Source organism: Chelonoidis abingdonii, chromosome 14 (genome assembly GCF_003597395.2).
Source record: "Chelonoidis abingdonii isolate Lonesome George chromosome 14, CheloAbing_2.0, whole genome shotgun sequence".
NCBI lineage: Eukaryota > Metazoa > Chordata > Testudines > Testudinidae > Chelonoidis > Chelonoidis abingdonii.
In genome coordinates, this window is record NC_133782.1 from 3,387,365 (window position 1) to 3,408,775 (window position 21,411).

General features: G+C 50.2%; 1 protein-coding gene across 1 annotated transcript; it reads right to left on the reverse strand.

Annotated features, from left to right (window-relative positions):
• Positions 1-10,001: 10,001 nt before the first annotated feature.
• Positions 10,002-12,254, reverse strand: TMEM74B (transmembrane protein 74B). Its single transcript, XM_032766394.2, has one exon. It carries the CDS (start codon positions 12,252-12,254, stop codon positions 11,067-11,069), a length of 1,188 nt encoding a protein of 395 aa, XP_032622285.2. The 3' UTR covers positions 10,002-11,066.
• Between the last annotated feature and the right edge of the window lie 9,157 nt (positions 12,255-21,411).

Here is a 21,411-nt window from a genome sequence, read left to right on the forward strand (position 1 = left end):
GCTTAATGCTTGCGTCCGGCACGAATCATCCCTAAGTGCCAGGACACAGAGGCGCGGGTGAGATCCCAGTGTAATTGCGTGGGATGGTCAGAGCTTGACAATCCCCCCGTTCCTCCATTTCCCCACCCTCGGAATAGCCAGGAGAAGAGACAGAGAAGCCCGCAGCCACGGTGGTCTGAGATGTTAGCCACTCAAACACAGAATCTGATCCAAAGCAGCCACTCTTGGCAATAAAGAGACAGCTGGGTGTGCGTAGGCCAGGTTAAGAGATTTATCATGCAGCTAGAGGAAGGCTGCTTTGCCTGCTGAGCCTCAGAGGGCAGCAGGATTCCCGCTGCCCTGCCCGTGGTGGGGATAGCACATGCCCTGCTCCTGTGTGTGTAAGGGCTGATCCAGCAAGGTGCTGAGCACCCTCAGCTCTCCCAGCAGCCAGTGTTCTGAGCTTTGCTTGTTCCAACCCCTCCCTGCAATGGAAGCAGCGAGGCCCGTTAGTCCCTGCTCACATGTGCAATAGCTACAGAACTCCAGTAAAGCCCCCGTCACAGTCTCCAGTGCAAGATCCCAGCTTGCTTTCCCGCTGTGCAGGGCTCTGTGCTGTTGGGATTCCTTTAGCCCTCTGAGTGCTACAGCTGAGTCAGCGACTACTGGAGCAGAACAGGCCAGAACCCTCTTCTGTGTCCTCTCCCAACACATTTCACCTGCCCTGCTGCAGCTGGGCCTAACTGTGTAGCCCCCAAGGGGCTCCCACCCAGCCAGCACCACCCCTTTCCCTGCTGAAACATTTGCCCTAGAATGGCCAGTGGTTGCAAAGAGCGGGGTTGGCTCTCCCTTGTGGATGGCTGTGAGGTGGAAAGGGGGTAGATTATATTTGACAGGGTGGTTATCTATAGAAAGAGTCTGAGCAGAAATCTGAGGGCTAGAAAGCCACAGTTTTATACCTGTCTCTGCCACTGATTTCCTCTGACTTTGGGCAAGTCAGTTCACCTCTCTGTGCCTCAGTTTCTCCCTCTGTGAAATAGGGGTAATACGACTACAGAAGGGCATTGGGTTCTTCCGTATACACAGGAGGTGCTGTGGATGCTCCTGATAAGGCATTAGACTTTGCTCTTGTGAATAGGAAAAATCTCAGGCCGAACCCTTTGACTATGCACACAGCTAGGACAGCAGAACTCCCCCTGTCTTGTGCCCTTTCAGTTCTCAGTGCCTGCTGTGCTCAAGCGCCTACAGAATGCAGTTTAAATACCGGCCAGCTGATCTGCAAGTCAATTAGCTGCACCCCTTTATTCAACCCACTGATCATCTTAGACCTGCAGTTTCTGAAGCAGTGGCCTTATCAACACTGCTGTCCTCTGCAGGAGGCATTGCTTTTCTACTGGCTGAATTAATCATGCTCTGCAACTTTGGGGAGGAGGAAAAATACAGCCTGCTTTGATGAGGCCAATTAAAGTCAGTTGAGCTCTTGTGTGAGACAGTGTTTTTTATCTGTATCAACATTCCTTTGGCTGCAGTATTTAACCCCAGCCGGTTCGGCTCTGTGACGCTGGAGGAGAAGAGACAAAAGTCTACATTTTAAAAGGCAGTTTGACTCGGCCCCTCATTTTGTGACAATGGAGAGTCAGACCCACTGGTCTACAAAGCCCCTCAGCCTGGCTCTGAAATCCTCAGTGTGGATAATAAGGGGGAGATTTTCACAAATGAGTATGTGTCCCATGTTCCTAAATGCCCTTGTCACTTTAGAAATTCATAGAACAACCTGCTCATAGGGGGACATTTCTTCCTAGCCCCCATCACAGGGTAGCAACTCATGACCCAAAGCAGAGGGATTTATATTTGAGCTGCTCAGAACCTGTCAACATGCTCAGAAATGTTGACAAAAAATAATTAACAATTTCCTCCCCATTTTTCAGCCAGTTCAAGTTTGTCTCCCTCATTTTAAAGCCCTATCTTCATTATCTGTATAACTGTCAAGTCCTTGTTGAGACTCCTACAAAGCTTTTGTCCTGAAGGAGAGTTTCTGGAATGAGTTCCACAGATTAATTATATGTGCTGCCAGGGTGGGGGTAGGGTCCTTTGACCAGTTTTAAACTTGTTGCTGGTGCAGAGATATGAAGAGAGCCAATATCTGATAGGTAGCACCCACAGCCTCTGTCATTGGTTGGGAGCATGTGCCAGGCTTTTCCCATTTAAGACAAGCAAAAGCTAACGGGAGGTGAGAATTCTTACCAGCTGGAGAAAAGCGAGAGCCAATAGGCAGGAGCCACTCTAAAATCACAGCTGATTGGCTCTAAGGGGCTGGCCCCAGAAGGACACGCTAGGGGGGAGAGGTTGCTATAAGAAGGTAACCCTGAACTAGGCAGAGTTAATGACAGGGCAGCTGGAGCAAGGGCTCTGCTATATTGTGTTTATGATCACTCTGGGGCTGGTGCACAACAGGGAAAAAACCAGCTTGACTTTCAGATTCCTGGGTGAAGTTGCAGGGCTCTGTGAGAACTGAGGTGAGGGTGGTCATGCCCCGTGGTCAGAGTCAGGAGCCAGAAACTGGAGCCAGGATTCAGAGCAGGAGTCAAAGCTGGAGACTGAGTCATGGGTGGAGCAGAGGAGGATCTAGGATAAGGAGAGCAGGAATAGGCAGGAAGGCCTAGGAGTTAGGCAAATAGGTAGGGTCCAAAGTGGCTGGCAGCCAACCAGGCATTCACCTAGTTGCTCAGACAATTTCCTATGCTGCCTCCTGGCTTAAGTAGCTCATCTGAGCCAGATGGTGGGGCTGGATGCTTCCCCCACTCAGGAGCTTTGTGGGTGGAGCCCTTGGTGAGAGAGCTCCACTAGCTCCCCTGCTTCTAGGAAGCTGCTGGGAGTGGGTAGTAGCCAGGGTTGAATACTGCCTGGGGCTGCTGGGGTTGGAGACCTTGACCCCTCACAGGCTGGCAGTCAGGGACCAACCATCCTGTTTTTGTGCAGTTCTCTGTTCAGTGGGGTCCTGCTCCATGACTGTGGTCCCTAGATGCTACTACAATACAAAAGAGCATTGTTAAAAACAATAGCTGACAACAAGCCTGCAGTGAACACATCCACCTGTCCATTTTAGCATAGTCACCTCTCAGAGCAGTGTCACGCTTGAATTAAAAATAAATCTGGTTGGGCCCCCTAGTCTTCCCCAAACTAAGAATGGGTCTGCGGCTCAGCATGTCTTGTGTGGGATGGGATGGAATCCCCCACAGCTCACTCGTCCCAGCAGGAGCTGAGATTAGCTGTGTCCCAGACATTTCTGAGGCCGTGTACGTGTGAAGGAATAGGTCATGTGAGAGAGTTTAATTGTATGGATAGGCCATAAAGACAGACAGAGGCTGGACAACAAACACCCTGCTGCTGCGGCTCAGGCAATGAAGAAACAGCCCAACTGCCCCATGGCTTAGAGACAAGACACTTGAATGTAATGTTTTAAGAACTGCACTTGCCAGAGTAGTGGCAGTAGCTCAAGCTCACTAGAAGACCCTTTGGCTACCTGTCTCTGTGTCCCATTTCCTCAGCAGCTGCCTGGCTGGTGACCTGTGACAGAGACCAGTTCCTGCTGCTCCTTATCCAGCATATGCTCTGCCCACAGGGATTACAGAACGCCCACTGGACAGCTGCTGGGCCCTGCAGCCGCCCAGCTCTCTAGCAGGTGGATTTCAAATAATCACTGTGTGTTTGTGCTTTTCAAAGCCCCATGCAGTGCAGATACAGCACTCGCTGAGTCAGACAAATGGGAGAGCCTTCAATTCTCTGCAATAGCAAAGAAGTGACATGAGCTTCGCCCTGCCTCTCGCCCTGCCCAGGGCCAGATAGTAATTTTTGTTGTCAGAAAGGGGTCGTGGTGCAATGAAGTTTGAGAGATGCTGAGTTAGAGAGATGGGTTCCATTGTCACATTTCTTCCTACTATGTTCTCCCTGCAGTCTCCCTCTCCTCCCTTGTCTTCAGTACCCCTTCACACCCCTAGAGAGATCCCCTCTCTGTACGCTATCCCGATGTCCCCTGGTGGCTTCCAGACTCTCTCTGCCTGTCTCTTTTCCCCAGCAGCTTGCCAGCTCGCTTTGCCTGTTCTCTCTTGCACACACTGTAGTTCACCCGCTAACACTGTGCTCCCTGTGTTCTAAGTGCCTAGAGAGACTGGGACTGAAATCAGCAATTTCTCTTTATGAATCGCTATGCCTCCCACACTGCTTGTGCCTGTGACTCTTCGGAGGCTGAACTTTGTATGTCAAGGCAAGATGGGACCATTTCATTCATCTTGTCTGACCTCCTGCTTAACCCAGGCCGTAATTCCTGCACTGAGCCCATCACTTCCAGTTGAGCAAAACATGTCTCAGGCAGCAGCTAAACTCCTCCTGTGCGTGCAGTGTTGGGATACAGCATGGACAGGTGCAAATGTCCAGGTGCTGCCCTGCCAGTGTGCTGCACTTCTGAGCTAAAGGGACTCTTATCCCATTTACCCTTTTTACATATTGGTACAACAAGAGCTTTCTTCCAGTCCTCTGGAACTTCCTTGTGTTCCAAGACTTATCGAAAATCAACACTGAAGCTCCAGCAAGCTCCTCAGCCAGTTCTTTTAGAACTCTTAAATATATGGAGATATACTTACCTCAAAGAACTGGAAGGGACCCTGAAAGGTCATTGTGTCCAGCCCCCTGCCTTCACCAGCAGGATTTATATTCATTACTATTAACTTCCCCTTTCTTCCATTTGTTTTATATAAAAATTTTTATAGCTGCCTTCATTTCCCCTCTAAACCAGATCAATTTTTTAATCAACATGGCCTTCTTCCTTGCTTGTGTCTTTTTGAGCATCTAGTAAAGTGTTCTTAACAATTCCTGCTTGTCACTCACATTTTTTGGATTGAATTCTTCCTCCCAGCTGATTTGGCTTGTAACAGTTTTCAGCTTTGTGAAACTGTTTTCCCCCCACACATTCTAGGGAGGTGTGTGAGGAGCCAGTCATCCTGTTCCCTGATCTGGTGGTCCGTAGCAGACACCAGCTAATACCCCATTTGTGGTTTATCTGTTCATCCATAAACATTCAGGATAATTTTCCTCCCTGTTACCAGTGACTCGGTAACAGGTAATGCCATTTTTGACATAAAGTGCTTGTTCCCCTCCCCTTTTGCCCACTCAATTCTTCCTAAAAAGATGACAGCCATTGATTTTAACATTACAGTCATATGAATCTTCCCAGCAGGTTTTAGTAAAACCAGCTAGATCAAATTTATGCTCACAAATATGCAATTACAATTCCTCTTGTTTATTACCAAGCTCCTAGCATTGGTGTATAAGCAACGTAAGAATTTCTTCTCTTCACATCCTTGAGTGTCTGGATTGATTTTGTTCTCAGCATCTTGATTTTGTTCTAAATGAATGTACAAGGGCACTTGCCCCACCCAGCTTGCTTTATGGGCCCAATCCTCTCCGACTGTAGTCAGTGGCAAAGCTCACGGTGACTTCAATAGGAGCAGGATTGGGCCCTGTGCCCAGCTTTCCAAAGCAATATCCAATCAATACTGAAACTGACACCAGCACACAACCAAAGCACCAGCACCAGAAAGCAGAACTATCGCACAGGATCACTCCACAGACAGGCGTGTCCAAAGGGCAGAAAACTGACTGAGTGTTTTATGAATAATTTTAATTAGTCCAAGGAAGACAACAACAACAAATAAATAAATAAATAAGTGCACTGTTTCGAGACACCCCAGCTAGAAATCCATCTGCTCTGCAGGGCTCCCTGTTAATCGCTCTAGCTTACAATAAAGGACACAGACATGTTACTCAAGGCAGAATGTTCTTACAACATGTGGCTGCTTCAGTAGCTGTACGCCGCTGGTATCGTCGTGGGAGAGAGCAGGAAGTGAGTGACTATTGCACAAACAGGGAAACAAAGAGTTCACAGTTCCCTTATATTGGTCAAATGAGTCTTCATCCCTCTGAAATAACCAAGGCCACTATTGGATCATCCCCCAGAGAGGCTGGGGGAAGACGGGGATTCATAAGGCAGGGGAGCGAATGGGTCCCTTCAGCTACCGCAGACTGGGCCCCAAATCTAGATCACAGAGCTGAATGCGCTGCAAGATTTCAGCTTGGTTTTTCACACCCATTCGGTCTCACACGAGAACACCAGCAGGAGGGGAGGTCAAGCCAGCAACAGGGGAAATGGCTGAAGAGGAGACGTCAGTAAGAAAAGCCTGGCGTGGTTTCCCAAACCTGCCAGGGGTTCCGAACACCCCCTCCTGACTGAAGGCGCAAGGCACAGCTCTCACGAAAGGCCTGGCATGACTTCCCAGCAAACCTCAGCTGCAGTGAACAAGACAGTCAACAGGGGCAGCAGCGTATAGATCAGGAGTCTGAAGGAAGCTCTGACTCCAGCACCTTCACACAAGCCAAATGGCATGAGCAGACCAAGCCATGGTTGATAATGTGGCTGTTTAAGGTTCCCTAGCCCAGCCCTCTTCTCTGTTCCAACAGAATAAAAGGTTGAGATAACCAGGACTACAGTGTAACAAAGCCGGCTGCCAGGTCCTGGTGCTCAGCTTTACAATGGGTTCCTCGCCTGTCAGTGGATCAGAAGGATCTCATCATACACCACACAAGCAGAAGAAGGTGGGAGTGAGAGAAAGGGCTTCCTTGTAGATACTGCTGTGATGCGTTCTTTGGGGCTGCTTGTCAGAATGAGAGCTGAGCAAGGAGAGCCCGCGTGGTATTTGCTCACACAGTGAACCCTGGAGGCAAAGCAGCCGGTGCAAATGCAGAATCAGTTTGGTAACTTGGCCCATTCTGTCCCATTGCTCCTCTAGGAGCATTGCATAGGCCAGACGAGCTGCAGCCCTGTGTTCTGAGATATGGCTGGGGAGGGGTTCATTTTTCACCAGTGGTGGTCTTTGGGCCTACCTCACACCTTGGGTAGACATTTAACCCACTTTGCACACATGTAAATGACTATGCAAGGTGCAGGGTAACAGAGAATCAACCCCTCTGTCCCTGAACTTCAGAACAAGAGAGTTAAAGGCTCCAAGATGCACTTCCCTTATGCAACAGTCCCTATGTAGTCCCCTGGAACCCCACATTCCCATGCTCTGCAGTGCCTGTGTCCCCTCATTTCCATGCTCTGCAGTGCCCTGGATTCCCACATTCCTGTGCTCTGCAGCGCCCTGGATCCCCACATTCCAGTGCTCTGCAGTGCCCTGTGTCTCCACATACCCATGCAGTGCAGTGCCCTGGATCCCCACATACCCATGCTGTCCAATGCCTTATAACTCAAGAATGTTTTAATCTCGCTCATTTCTAGAACCAATTATTTCCCAGTGGGTTTAGAAATAATTTCCACATCAGTGCTAATGACTTTCTCCAGCTCCTGATGGCTTCTAAACAGCAGTCATCCAACAGTCATATTGGCAACTTGCCACAAACCCTGCATAACTTGCATAAACTGCAGCAGATGGCAGTTGCCTTTATCTTTAACATGGTATATTGCGTGAAGACCACAGGTCCTGCATGCAATGCTCCAGCCTGATACGTGCAGCCAGGAATGTGATTGCCATTAACATTGATGAAGGCCCATCCATAGGCCACACTTGGGGCACTAGGAGTACACTACTCTCTCTCTGCAGGATATTAGTAATTCCTATTAAGGTAAATGGAAGTTACTTGAGTCCTGCTGCAGGAGAATATAGCCCCTGGAAGGCAGATCCTGTCTGATCAGCTGCTGCAGTGTAAGGGTAAAGCACAGCTCTGCAAACCACCATGGACACACAATCCAGCACTCAAGCAAGCATGCACTCTTTCTTTTTATACTTCTAAGGCAGAAATCCACAAATTCTAATCAGCAAAGATTGCAAGGAGGCCTTGATTAAATAGCCCTTTTCTTGTTTCTCATGATAACTTCTATTTGTCTCTTATTGAAGAACCCATGACAGAAAATAATTACCCATTTACAAACAAACCTGGTTTTATAGGTAAATGTGAAAGAATCTGGCATGTGAAACAGGCTGTGGTGGAGATCTGTTTCATTTTGGTTTATTCCACTTCAGAATTAAGACTCTCTATAGTCAAGAGTCTTCCAGAGCGATTGCAAAGTTCCTTCCAATGGCAGCCAGTGATTTTATTCAAGTGGGTGGAAAAAGTGAGGGAAACTCACTTCCTACCCTAAAAGAATCAAATAAACCCTGATCCTTGGCTCTAGGGCCTATCTGACTCCCAAGCTATTAGAAAGCAGCTCTGGCCTTAAGATCACAAGGAACAGATTCCCCTTCACTTTAGAATGTTTGTGGGTTTATTATAGCTTGCTAAATTCATTGTTGCCTATTATTCATCTTAGTCCATAGTGTCAAGCTCTCTGGGTTGGTTTTCTCCTCCATCTTATGAATTCAACAAATAAATCACTGAGCAAAGAGCAGAACAAAAAAAAAGTGAAAAGTAAAGCAAAATGTAAAAAAGAGCAAGTGCTGGATGCATGTGGATAGCTGTACCTATATGTGAGGTGAATGTTTGCCAGCAAAAACAGAGGCTTTAAGTCGAGTGCAAATTATAGTTTACCAGCATCTGGCTGATTTTTTTCAAAAAAAAATCTTTCTCAATTACTAGATATGTCTAATGCTGCAGCCTCTCTCTCTAATGGAATTTTTCCCTAGATACACTTCATTCATCCTAACTATATTTCAGTCCAGGGGCCGGCTTTCTTCCCCATCCTCCAGACCTCCTTAAGGGATAATACAGTAATACATTGCAAAAGCCATGACAGCCTGATTCCATTAAGTTCTCTTCTTAAACAGTCTTATGTTATAATGCAAACGGAGTCCTTCTTATACTCACATAAATCAGATGTTCAGCAGATCTAATCTCCTAACAGGTTCATCCTTTCATCACTTAAGAAGCATTTTATCTTATTTAAAGTGATAGAAATTGATGGTCGCAGTTTTATTCCTTTATTCTCAGAACGGGTCTCCTCGTCACTGTAATTTGGTATTCCGGGGGTTCTTTTAATTAATTGGAGAAGTTTAGTCTTTAATCCAGACATCCATTGGAAGTGGATTTTGTGTTCTTATATCAGGTTTACAGCCAAGGCCAGATCCCTGCGCCCTTTATTCACATGACTAATCCCAAGGGGCCAAATCCACTCCCATTGAGCCTGATTCTGAACCTTTTGGGAAGTACTGAGGGCCCTGATCACCTACTGATACCAGTGTCAGTTACTGCTCTGCACCTGACAGACTTCAGTGGGCGTAGCGTTTGCTCAACACCTGCACTAATTTGGCCCACTGATTTTAACCTCAATCACCAATGTACACACGCTGTTTACTGTCCTGCAGATCTTCCTCAAGAAAACCTGCCCAACGATGTTGGGATAAGAGGCCTGAGTAAGGACTGCACTGCTGGTTCCCACTGATTTCAGCGGAAGGAGGCTCAAGCTCCGGGGGGTAGGTCTTGTTCCAAACCCAGTGAAGATAATGGAAAGACTCCCATTGACTTCAGTGTGGTTTTGGATTAGGTGTTTAGCAGAGTTTCCCCAAGACTTCTAAATGCCCGACAGAGAGTTAAAGAACATGGCACATGAGATGTAATTAACTACACACAGATCATGACCTCTGGAGACCATTAAAAAATGTGGTACTTCAATGGAGGGTTTTTTTCCCCAGGGTGATAGAGACCATAGTTCGTCCCTGTGTCTTTACAATGATAGCAAGAACCAACCTCAAACTTCTAGAAAAAATACCTGCCTGTATATTGACAACCCCCAAAAGCTGGAGAACTTTAATAGTTATTTTATGGAGAACTTTTGGAAGCATTGAAATAAAATATGATGAGCAATTCCGTCACAAGCAAAATTACTTTTTTGCTTGTAAGCATTTTTGTTTGACTGTTTAAATATATATTTGTATGTGCCTAGGCACATTTGAATTAAGCTATTAATAGTATATATTTATTTATATACTATTATATATAATATATTTATTGCAGTACACTGCAAATGTCACCTTTTCTTTGGATTACTTTCCTATCTCCTTCCACTTTTAAACTTCCTACTTACACTGGTTTTTCTCTCTATGCAGAATATTGTGCTTTACTTATATTTCAGGCTTTATTGCCAAGATGTTACTTCATCTCCTAATTGCAGACCATGTCTCCTGGCATCAGCACAAATAATCAGACTCAGACTTCTGAATGGAGAAGAAAAGTTCATTTAAAATGAAAATCTGGAACTTGTTTAAAATGCAAGTCATTTTTCTATTTCTTTTCTTCCGGACAAAGAACCAGATTTTTTTTTTAAAGGCTCGAGGACCGTGGATTTGCTGGTGTGACTGGTAGGTGGAGTGAAGCTTGTGTGCTGTCCATTTCTCTGGCCTGCTTTCAGAAGTAGGATAGGTGCAATGCAAATATTGTGAAGGATTGGAGAAGTCTTTTATATTCACATAACTTGTAAAAATGGTGACATTTTTCACATATTCTTCCCTTTTAGTTAGGAATAGTGAAAGCTCAGATTCGATGCCACACAAGTTTTACAATTAACTATTGCTTAAAAGTTGTTTGCTGCTGAAAATTATACCCAACATAAAAACCCAAAACACAGACTCTAAATGTGCTTTGTGTTCCATAAACTAGCAGAGGACCACCGATCTGTAACTTTGGCCATGCTTATTACTGCAGGCTACCCTTGGCTGCACATCAGTCAAAGGTCATGAGGACATAGTATTGTACATGGCACAGAAAACTTCCAGATATCTTGAAGTTTTCTTTCATTCTAATGTCAGGGCTTAGGAAAGCAGCTCTTCCCAAAATGAAATAGAAAAAGAAACATTTGGTTTCCAAAAGGCTGCTGGACTAGGTACTTAGTTATATTCAATAGTCAGGTGAGTGTCCGATCTGCATTTTCAATATCTGCTCTTGCTTCCAGATAGTTTCTTGCAGTAGGTGAAATTCCAATAGTCCTGCTCTGCTCTGAGGTGTGGAGTTAATGTAAAACCTCCATGTCGAACAGTTAAACCCCCCTTTGATCGGTTTGTTCACCAGGAGTGAAGGCCCAAGGAACAGCAGGAGTGAGGGCTCTAAGAACCCTGGCTGATGGTTGTGGACTCCGGCACCTGGATGACTTCATTCTCTACCAAGGCTTGTCCCCCGTCGCCATCGAGTTGTCTCAGTCTCAGGTTTATAGATCCGTAGGTTTTCCGTGGCCCCCGGGAGCCCGGGAAGGTCCGTCTGCGGTACAGCTCCCCCTTGTACATGGAGACCAGCAGCAGCCCGGAGAGCAGCAGGCCCCCCAGGGTCAGCAGGCCCAGCCCCGCGATGATACACGTGTCCAGGTGGGAGCCCAGGCGCGCGTAGTATATCTCCAGCCTCTCCATCTCTCGGGCCGTCACTGCGGCGGGGTCCACCCGGGGCTCCCGGGGGACGGCGTAGGCGATCACCACCAGCACGATCCCGCTCACAAGGAAGATCAAGGCCGAAACGAACCCATAGTCCACGGAGTGGCCGGCGGGCTCTGGCGGGGGCCCATCCTCCGACCTGGGCGAGAGGTCTCCCCGCTGCGCCCTGGCCCGGGCGGCGCCTCCCCCGGGGCCGCTCCCCGCCTCCCCGCCGCTCCTGAACCAGGTTTCCTCTTCCTCCGGCGCCTGGTAGGAGGCGTTGTCCAGGCCGGCGGCGGGAGCTGTCCGCGGTGCTGAGCAGCCCCCGGCTGCCTGCGGCGCCGCTCCCCGCCTGGCCCCGGGGCCCTGCCCGAGGCGGCTCAGCTCCAGGAGGCAGGAAGTCGCCATGGGCCAGCGGCTCCCCGGGGCATCCCCGTCAGCGCCGGTTCTGCGGAGACACGAGACGGGTCCGCAGGCCGGGCTGTGAACAGCCCGCAGCGCCCCGGCCGCGCCCTGCAGCGCCAGGGGCCCCGGCCGCCGCCCGCTCACACGGCAGTCCCACGCGGCCGTCTCTCGGGCTCGTGTGATGCGCCCGGGCCAGACCCGTGAGCTCACCTCCCGCGCTGTGCGCCCGGCGCGCCCTCGAATGGCCGCGCAACCCCCCCCGATCCAGGGCGCCCCGCCAGCCGCGGAGTGTGCGGTTGAGATGGAGAAAGCCCACGGCGCTTTCGCACAGACACGGCAACTGGCAGCGCTCCCGCCCCTTGTTCCTAACGTCCTAACCTGCGCGGGGCCGCGCCCTGCGGGCTGGCTGCGCCGGGCGGCCCGGCTGGGCTCTCGGGCAAGCCCGCTGGGAGAGCTCCGCCTCTGGTGGCGACCCCACCCCCCCATGGGCGCAGGGGCCGCTCGCTGCACGGCCGTGCGGCGCGCGCCGCTGCTTTCGTCTCGCAGCGCGCGCGTGCCCTCGCGCGGGAGGCTGGAAGGTCGGGCGGCGGCAGGGCTGGGCTGTCCAGGCTCAGCGAGCCCCGGGAGTCGACAGTCCCGCAGTTCACCTTGCCCCAGCGTCGGACACCAGCCTCCTCCCTCCCCGCCCGGCCCGGCCCGGCCAGCCCTGCATTCACCAGGGGCTGGCACCGGCAGACGACACCTGCTCCCAAGCACCCGAACGTTCAAGCCACCAGCCAGGGCGCTCACGAAATAACGGTCTCGGTACCCCCGGGCCGGCCGTGGGAGCAGGGCCCTCCCCCTCCCCTCCCCCCCGCCCGGATCGCTCTCTCAGTGTGAAGGGGAAGCGGGTGGGTGAGGGGGGGGGGGTGAATCCAGCCCGGGGACGGGAACGGTAAACAAAGGAGCCCCCAGGTTCTCACGCAATCGCCCAACGGAGCAGATCAGGCACCTGCTGCAAGACACTGAGCCCTTGCGAGGCCGGGGCGCAGGGACACCTACCTGGCTGGGCAGAGCCAGAGCCGCTCTGCCAAGGCGATCGTGCCCGCGGGCTGCTCCAGCGGGCCGGACTGGGCTCCCTGCGGAGCAGGTGCGAGACATCCCCTCTGTGCCAGGCAGCCAATGGGGCCGGCTGCGGAGAGCCGGCAGAGGGGCCGAGCGGGCGCGGTGACGAGAGACAAGCCAATGAGGACACATACCTGCGGGCTGGGGCGGGGGGCACAGAGCTGCGAGGCCCAGCCCCAAGGCTCAGGCCAAGCACAAGGGACCAGATCCCGGCTGGGGAGAGAGACCTGCAGGGGAGGAAGTCCGCGAACGCCCATCCCTGGCTGGGCGTGTGCTGGGGGGCAACGCAGAGACCAGTGGGTTCATTTCACTCGTCTCTCAAAGCAGGGAGGGTCCCATAGGGGCTGGGTCCAGGGCCCCCTCCTGCAAACTAAGTCAGTGTATGTCAGCGGACTCTGGGATCAGGCCCTATCTCTACAATGATGAAGCAATTGCTCTTGGGTCTCAGAGGGGTAGCCTGTTAGTCTGTATCAGCAAAAACAAGGAGGAGTCCTTGTGGCACCTTAGAGACTAACACATTGATTTGAGCATAAGTTTTCCTGGGCTAGAACCCACTTCATCAGATGCATGGAGTGGACCATACAGTAGCAGGTATAAATAGACAGCACATGAACAGATGGGTATAATGCACCCTGCAGAGCAGCAGGACCATGCCCCAGCCCTAGAACAGGCTGAGATTCACACACACACACACACACACACACACTCTCTGTGCCTTCCTTCCCACATTTCTACTACCTGCTTTTTCATTCAGTGCTTGACATATTCCAGACACATCAGATGTTAACCCTGCCATTTCCCAATCCTGGTGGTGACCTGCTGGCATGAGATTGGTTTTAGTTTATTTGTTCCTAAACTATGTGTTATTTTAGTTTTAGTTCCTATCCCTAGAGATTGTGTTGTGGGCATAAGTACAAAATGATATGGGACCTGGAGGGATTCAAAGCCACCTAGGGAATGCAGACCCCCAATGCCCAGGCATTGTAATGCAGTGCTATCGCTCAGGCAGCTTCAAAATCTCAGCCATAACAATACATACAGTTCTCAGACTGACATGCAGATGCTCTGACACCATGCTGATGAGTGTGGTGAAATAACTAGAATAGAATAAAATATTAGACCATATTTATCTCAGGAGCAATTATTCTATTGTATCGACACGGTTCCACCATGGATACATTTGGCCCATTATCACTACTGTTCATAAGATTAACTATGTGGATTATGTTTATCTTCATTATCTATCTCTGAGTAAGCTTTAACGCTGTCTTTTTTTTTTAAAACCCTATTGCTAATGTTTTGGGGGGGGTTGGGGGGGATTTCAGCTGCTTTGCTTGCACTTTCTGATCTGACTGGGATGCACCCAGTTCTGTTAACTGAGTCGGCAGGTCTCAGCCCAGTGTGGAAAAGTGTCCACACTGCAGCTGGAACTAAATGGCGTCTTTGTAAATAGCCTTAGTAGAGAGGCCAAAGACTGACTAGGAATGAAGACTGAACTTTCTTCTCACCCCTAGAAGCAATCTCTGAAGGTCGCGACTGGGGCACCTTGCTGGCAGGGCCGGCACTTCGATTTAGGTGGCCTAGGCAATCGCCTAGGGCGTCAGGATTATTGGTGGGCGGCATTTTGCCGGAGGGGGCGGCAGGCGGCTCCGGTGGACCTCCCGCAGGCACAACTGCAGCTGCTCCACCGGAGCCGCAGACCAGCGGACCTTCTGCAGGCACAACTGCGGCAGCTTCACCAGAGCCGCGGGACCAGGGCTCGGGGAGGCGAAATTGCCATGCGCCTAGGGCGCTAACACCCCTAGCGCTGGTCCTGCTTGCTGGGGTGTTGTATGGGAGGTTTGCACTGTCATTCACTGTCTTATACCTGTTCCATGGAGAGGGGGTTCCAGTCTCTGTTTTTGTCAGGTCAGGAATTCTTCCTGGGCAGTTCTCTGACCTGTGTTACACAGGAGCTCAGACAGGATGATCACAGTGGTCCCTTCTGACCTTAGAATCTATGCATCTCTGAGCAGCTGTGGCTGTTAAGTCCATCCTGGCAGAGAAACCTCAGAGGGGCTGTGGAAAGATGTTGATTAGCAGGCTGGAGACCACCAGGAGGTGATATGAACGACTACAGCTGAGGGGTGACCTGATTTCCTGGCCCCCTGCTCCAAGGGGTGAACCCTTGCAATCTAGGGGAAGGGCTTGGGAAACTCCTGCTACAGGGTGAAGGTCTGGAGAACTGGTGTTTTGAAGATCTAGTTGTGGAGCTGAGGGAAAGCTCTGGATGGCTGAAGCCTTTGAAAAGTGACTGATCTAATATGAAGGAGCCCTGAGGAAATCGGGTGCTGACGGAAACCCTCAGGCTGAGCAGCTCTCCGGTGCAAGTGTGGGGATGTACCTTGTCTTTGGAGATGCTCTGTTGAACTAGTCTCCTGAAAGGCAGGTTTGATTTGGACCTTTGTATTCTGTTTGAGACCATCCCCTGTGGGGGAAATTGAGCCTTAGTGACCCTGACAAGGGTCTGAATTGGCAGGAATCCCCTTCACCCCTTTCATGTGTCTCAAGTTGAGCTCCTAAAGCATCAAGGCAGTGCAGATCACCAGTCACTTCTGAAAAATTTTGGCCTGTAGTGATGAGCCAACAAGCAAGATAAAGTCACCGCCCTATAACGCCCCTAACTCGGATCTGTGACAGGTGGCAGTGAAATGCTCTTTCTATAACCATGAACATACAGGGACCAGGAGAGACAGCACCACATTTGGCAGCATAAACTCCCCCTTCGCATTCTGTAAGAAACAAGCTCACTCTTGCCACACTTCAACCAAGAAGGTCTCGAGTGGGGAGGGGGGTTCATGCAGCCCTTTCTTCACTTGCAGACCTTTCCTCCTGCTCTGACATTCAGGACACTTTCCCCTTCCCATGTGCCCCTGTTACTTTGACTGTTTTGTACAGGGGTTTCCCCTGTACTTCCTTCCCTTCCCCTCCCCCCCAAATGTCCTCCTTAGACTGTGATAGATCCTGTATCCAATGGTGCAGGAAGGAGGTGAAGGGAAGCACTGGCAGAGCCATGCAGCTGTTTTCACACTTAAAGAAAAGGCTTTGTCATAGCCTGGCCAAGGAGGGAGTCCGGGCCACTTGGTCAACCAAATCCTGGGAAATGCAGCTCGCCAGAGAGCTAGATTTGGTTCCTCGCAAACATCGGCAGGCTTTGGAGTGTAGCACAGCATCCCAGCCGTGGGATATTAAGTGGGGGAAGGTGGATAAAGATCTGGGGGAGGGAGCAGTTTTCTGTATCCTCGCCTTGGAATTTGTTTTCCTTTGTCTTGGTCTAAGCACAGAAGACCTAGTTTGGATGCAGTTATGCCACTGCAGCTAGTTCCCATACAGGAAGGGGAACGCGCTAGACCAGGTGTTGACTCACACTCCACCTTAGTATTTTCTTTCAACGTGGAGGCCTCTCCCCCATTACAATAGCAGGAACGGGACTACCCACTGGCATAGCTAATGCATTTGGCCTGGCCACCCCTCTGTCTTGATGGAGGGGTGGCTGGGCCAAACCTGAGTGGTGGTGCAACCTGGTGTGCCAGGCTGCAGTGCCACTCAGTCAGATTAGCCCCAGCTGCTGCTCCATCATGCCAGCAAGAAAGGGGGTCTGCTGTTACACCAGACAGATCTGGTCATGATCCAAGTTGTGTGGGGTGCTGGGTCTCCTGCACCCCCTCATTGTGCCCCTGCTGAGTTCAGGTTCTCAAAGGAGGGGGTCCTGGCTCCCCTGTTTAAAAAGTGGGGGAACAATAGCCCTTTGCCACCCCCACCCTATCTCATGCTCCCATGGCTCCATCCCCCTAGAAAATTTGATGCCCCTCACAACCTTGTTGAGACCCTGAGATCTAGTGCTGCAAACACTGTGACCACATCAGGGGGTTGTGTTAGTGTAACTAGCTAGGCAAAGAAAATCACACACACACCCAACCACCATAGTTATACCAGCACAAACCCGTGTGTAGGCCAGGCCTTAGAATAGCTCCATTTACTCTACTCTGGTGCATTCTGATAGCAAACAACTTGTCCTTGGGAAGGATTTCTGAGTCCTGGGGAAAATCCGGCTCAGAGCAGGACAGGCAACGTGGTGGTAACGTAACTTCTGCCATTGCTGGCACTGGGGGAGCTGGACTCAGAAAATCCTCCTACAGATAAGGCCAAAGAGTTTGCCACAGACAGACAGATAGATAGGAAGAGAAAGGGAGGCAACAGAGAAGCAAGGAGCTCAGGGGGCCATCCAGCTAGACAGCAGCATCCACAGAGCAGTGAATGGCGCAAGAAGCAGAGAAACCCCTCACTCTCCCTTCCAGAGGGCAGCAGGATTTTAACAAGTGGCTGCTGCAAAGGGCCAAGAGCTCACTCCAGCTCCGCAGTGACTAATGCTCTGCTCTTCTTTCCAGGAAGCGCTCTCTGAGCTCCACTTCCCCAAATACAATCCCACCTCGAGCCCTTGAGCTGTAGGCAGACACGATGCCCCTAACCGTCTTGTCCCCAGCGGACCACTCCCGGTGTCTGTATACCCCAGTCAATCCCAGGTCCTCTGATGTGTGTCAGAGCTAGGCACCCCCACAAGTGCACAGGTGTGTGCACACCCAGGGAGGATGGCTGAGTGGTTAGAGTGCTGACTTGGGCAACCCAGGTTCCATTCCTTGTTCCGCCACAGCCTCCCTTTGAGACGGTGGGAAGTCACTTATCCTCTCTGTGCCTCAGTTCCCCAGCTGTAAAAAGTGGCGAACAGCCCTGCTGTGCCCCTCGGAGGTGTTGTGAGATGCTAAAATACTGCAGTGATGGGTCCATAGAGGTACCTGAGATGTGTGAACATACACACTGTCTGCTCTTGGAGCCTGGTTCACCTCTGTGCCCCTCCAGCTGTGCTGGTGTAGCCCATACGATATCAATCGAGTTACACTGCAATAAAAACGGAGTAGTGCAGGGGTGAATCAGGCCTGTCTATGCTGAGAGGTGGTATCAGTTTCCTGCCTGCTACCATCCCTCTCTTGGACTTGTGGGAAAACAAACCTGATGACCCAACAGGACTTTTCTCTCATCTTCTCTTGGCCAAGCCATGTGGCGTTGTCTGCAGGCTCTGCTTACATCTCTGCACTGGGTTAGCTCCCTCTCTTAGCTCTGCTTTATGCAGTTAAGACAGTCACTAAATCCATCTGGAAATTTCCATTACATGTGCCTGAAAAATTGGGTATTCACCCACGAAAGCTTAGGCTCCAATAAGTCTGTTAGTCTATAAGGTGCCACAGGACTCTTTGTTGCTAAATCCATCTGATGTTTGTTCTGGTCTCCACTCTGCATTTGTTAACCTGAGCAATTGCACTTGAAACGTTGCCACCAGAATAACAAGATCCCTTTGTATTTTTCCTGCATGCCTCTCCCAGCTGCTGTGTGCTCCTTTTTCCGTCTGGTGGGCACCTGCAGTGAGAGAGAGAGGCTGTTGGCCTTCTTGCTTAGCTTGGGTTGTTTTCTCTTTTGACAGAGGCAAGGAGCCCTCTCCTGCATTCTCTGTCAAAGCCTTTGAGGTCAGATGCTGTTTTGCATGACTCACTGCTGCCTCCCTGCTTTGCTTGGAGTGCTGCAGTCAAAAACACACATTTTCAAAGTTGAGTCACCAGTTGCTTTTATTCTGCTCACTGCTCAGTGCTGCTACACTGGGGAAACTGCAGAGCTTGTGCAGCCGACTCCAATCTGCTCAAGGACGAGGTAGTAGCAGAGAGACGATGTCCCAGAGTCCTTAGGAGGTCCATGAGTGTGCCCAGCCAGCAGGGTGGCAGATTGCCTGGTGGCTTTGGGCTGCCAGAATGCAGCCGGAGGAGGAGCAGAAACTGCATCTAGAGCACACGCTGGCCTGGCTGAGGAGAGAACTGGTAAGAAATCTTCAATTTTACAACCCTCCCTTCCCTCTGCGTAGTCAGAGAGAGATGCAAACATGCAAGCACACACCCAGCCAAGGCTGTGAGCACAGGGGGACATGCAAACCCACACACTGAAACACACACAAAGCTCTTGCATAAACACACATGCAAGCTCACACCACCACAGAGAGGGGCTGTTGTCTGTCAGTGTTTGTGCACACATCTTTGAAATAAACATGCAAGCATGAACATTCGTTCATACAGAACCACACACACACACATGCACACAAACATACAAGCAGAAACATTCAGAGAAACACGCATTTGCCAGCAGCAAACCCATGTGTGCCCACACAGACAGACACAGAGGTGCACTGACAGACACATATAAGCAAATAGTCTGCACATCAAGCATGAGTCTTGCTCTCTAATCACAATTAGCACATATATGGCGCTTTCACATTCAGTGCATTTTGCACGCCCTAGGTGCCGAATCCCGTGGCACCACTGTGAGCTAGGTAGGTTTTATTTCAAAGGGACTGCGGGGGAAACAGGCCCAGAGATCGTGTTCTCATCTGCTCCAGGTGAAGTAAGTGACAAAACTCCTACTAACTTCAACAGGGTCAGGCCCTACGGGACTCGTCCAAGGCCATGCGGGAGTCGGTGTCAGTGATTAGAACACAGGAGTCACCTGTTCCCAGAATGACTAATCCCTGGCATCCTTACCTGCTGACCTTCCCCCATTAGACACTATAGAGTGCTCCTTGCTGTCTGTCCCAATCCACCTCCTGGCTCCTTACCTGCCTCAGTAAACCTCCTCCCACACCCTGCATTGAGCGGCGCTATTGCCACAGCAGCCACTGTGTCCCTGTCGTGCCTCTGTAGCCTTGGTCTCCTGCTGGGAGTGGAATGAAGCTAAGAGACTAGAGCAGCCCGTGGGGTGGAAAGGGAACTTGTGAATTTACCATGTGATCAGTTTTATATCCCGGCCCCTAAAGCTCCTAGCACTGAGAAGACCTTTGAGTGTTACATCATGGGCTAGCCTGGCAATAGCGTACCTGTGGGGGAGATCATTCCATGCACCTGGGGGTGATCTTAGCAAAGTCCTCCTTATGTCACCACCTTTGGCTGCCTAATCCAGAATGCCACAGATTCTGATGGGTTTGGGTCGGCGTGCACAGGGAAGCAATCCCGGTCACCTTAAACCTAAAGTGCTCCTTGCTGGGGTGGGCAGTGGTTAAAGTGAACTGGGATGAGCAGGGGCCTCTTCCCCCCAAAATATATAAGCTGAGGATGGTAGAAGATGCTTCCCCTGGTAAATCCTGCTACTCGGGAGGGCTGACCACAAAGCCAAATGATCTACAAGAAGAAAAAACTTGGAATATAGACTTCAGGAGCTCTGATACCATGGCAACAAGGATGGGATGGATGGCTAGATAGGAGAAGGCCAAGGTTAAAACCTACAGCTTCCTCCAATGCATCGTTATTTTGCTGGAGGAAAAGGGGAAGTGTGTGTGTGTGTGTGTGTGTGCACGCGTGCGCTGAACTCCATCCTGGCCCAGGGCAGAGCTGGCATTCGCTCCCAGCTCTGCTGGGGAGGTAAAGGTTCATTCCTACCTCTTTAGTATTCATAGCTTTCCACAGCAGACTGAACACCAGCAACTGAATGCAGCTCAAGGTGACTCAAAGGTCAGGTTTTGATTATGAGAAAAACAGCTGAGCATTTCTGGAGCTAGCTAAAAGCTCCAGGGTAGCTGCATACTGAGGCAAAGAACCGCATCTACTGAGTCACTTTCTAACACTCCTGCTGCCTTGTTGTTACACACCTGGACATGTGCTTAGATAGAATCTCTAAATACAAACAATAGATGGCAATATGCACACACACACACCCCATAAATGCCCTTTCACCCTAATCATGGTGTCTCATTGTTCATGCCCACACGCTGTCACACCCCAGTCACAATTAAACACTTGCACATACTCAAAACCACTAATCTTTGGCAATCACAGAAGCATGACCAGAGTTGCAGAATTAGGACTGTCACATAGATTGTAACTAAACTTAAGACACCGGTGACCTGGGTTCAATTCCTGGCTCTGCAACAGACTCATCATATAACCCTGGGCAAGACATGTACTTCCCCTGTGCCTCTCAGCTTTCCCACCTGCAAAATGGGGATGGTATAATCCTTACTTTGTCTGCCTTATCTGTTTAGATTGTAAGGCTTTGGGGCAGGGACTGTCTCTTATTATATGTTTGTACAGCCCCTTGCACAGTGGGGCTCTGATTTCAGTTGGTGCTACCTAATACATTAATAAACTGCACCATATTCACTAGAATCTAAGCTTTCATTTAAAAACACAATAGGGCATTTTTCTAATGCCCATTCAAGGTTTAAAATCCCCATCTTCCATTCACAGATGAGATCCCATACAAGGAGAGGGGCATTTCCAGTGGAGTGCACCCCATGTTTCCATGATATTCTACCGTAGGCCCTTTCCTGAGGGACCTGGAAACACAGCCAAGATGATGATAGTCATTTAGAATTGAGGACCCCACAGTGACATAACAGCATGGGGGTAAGGTGAGGGCTGTTTTCACATTATTCAGCAGAGCTAAAAGTGACTTATCTGTGAGCACCGAC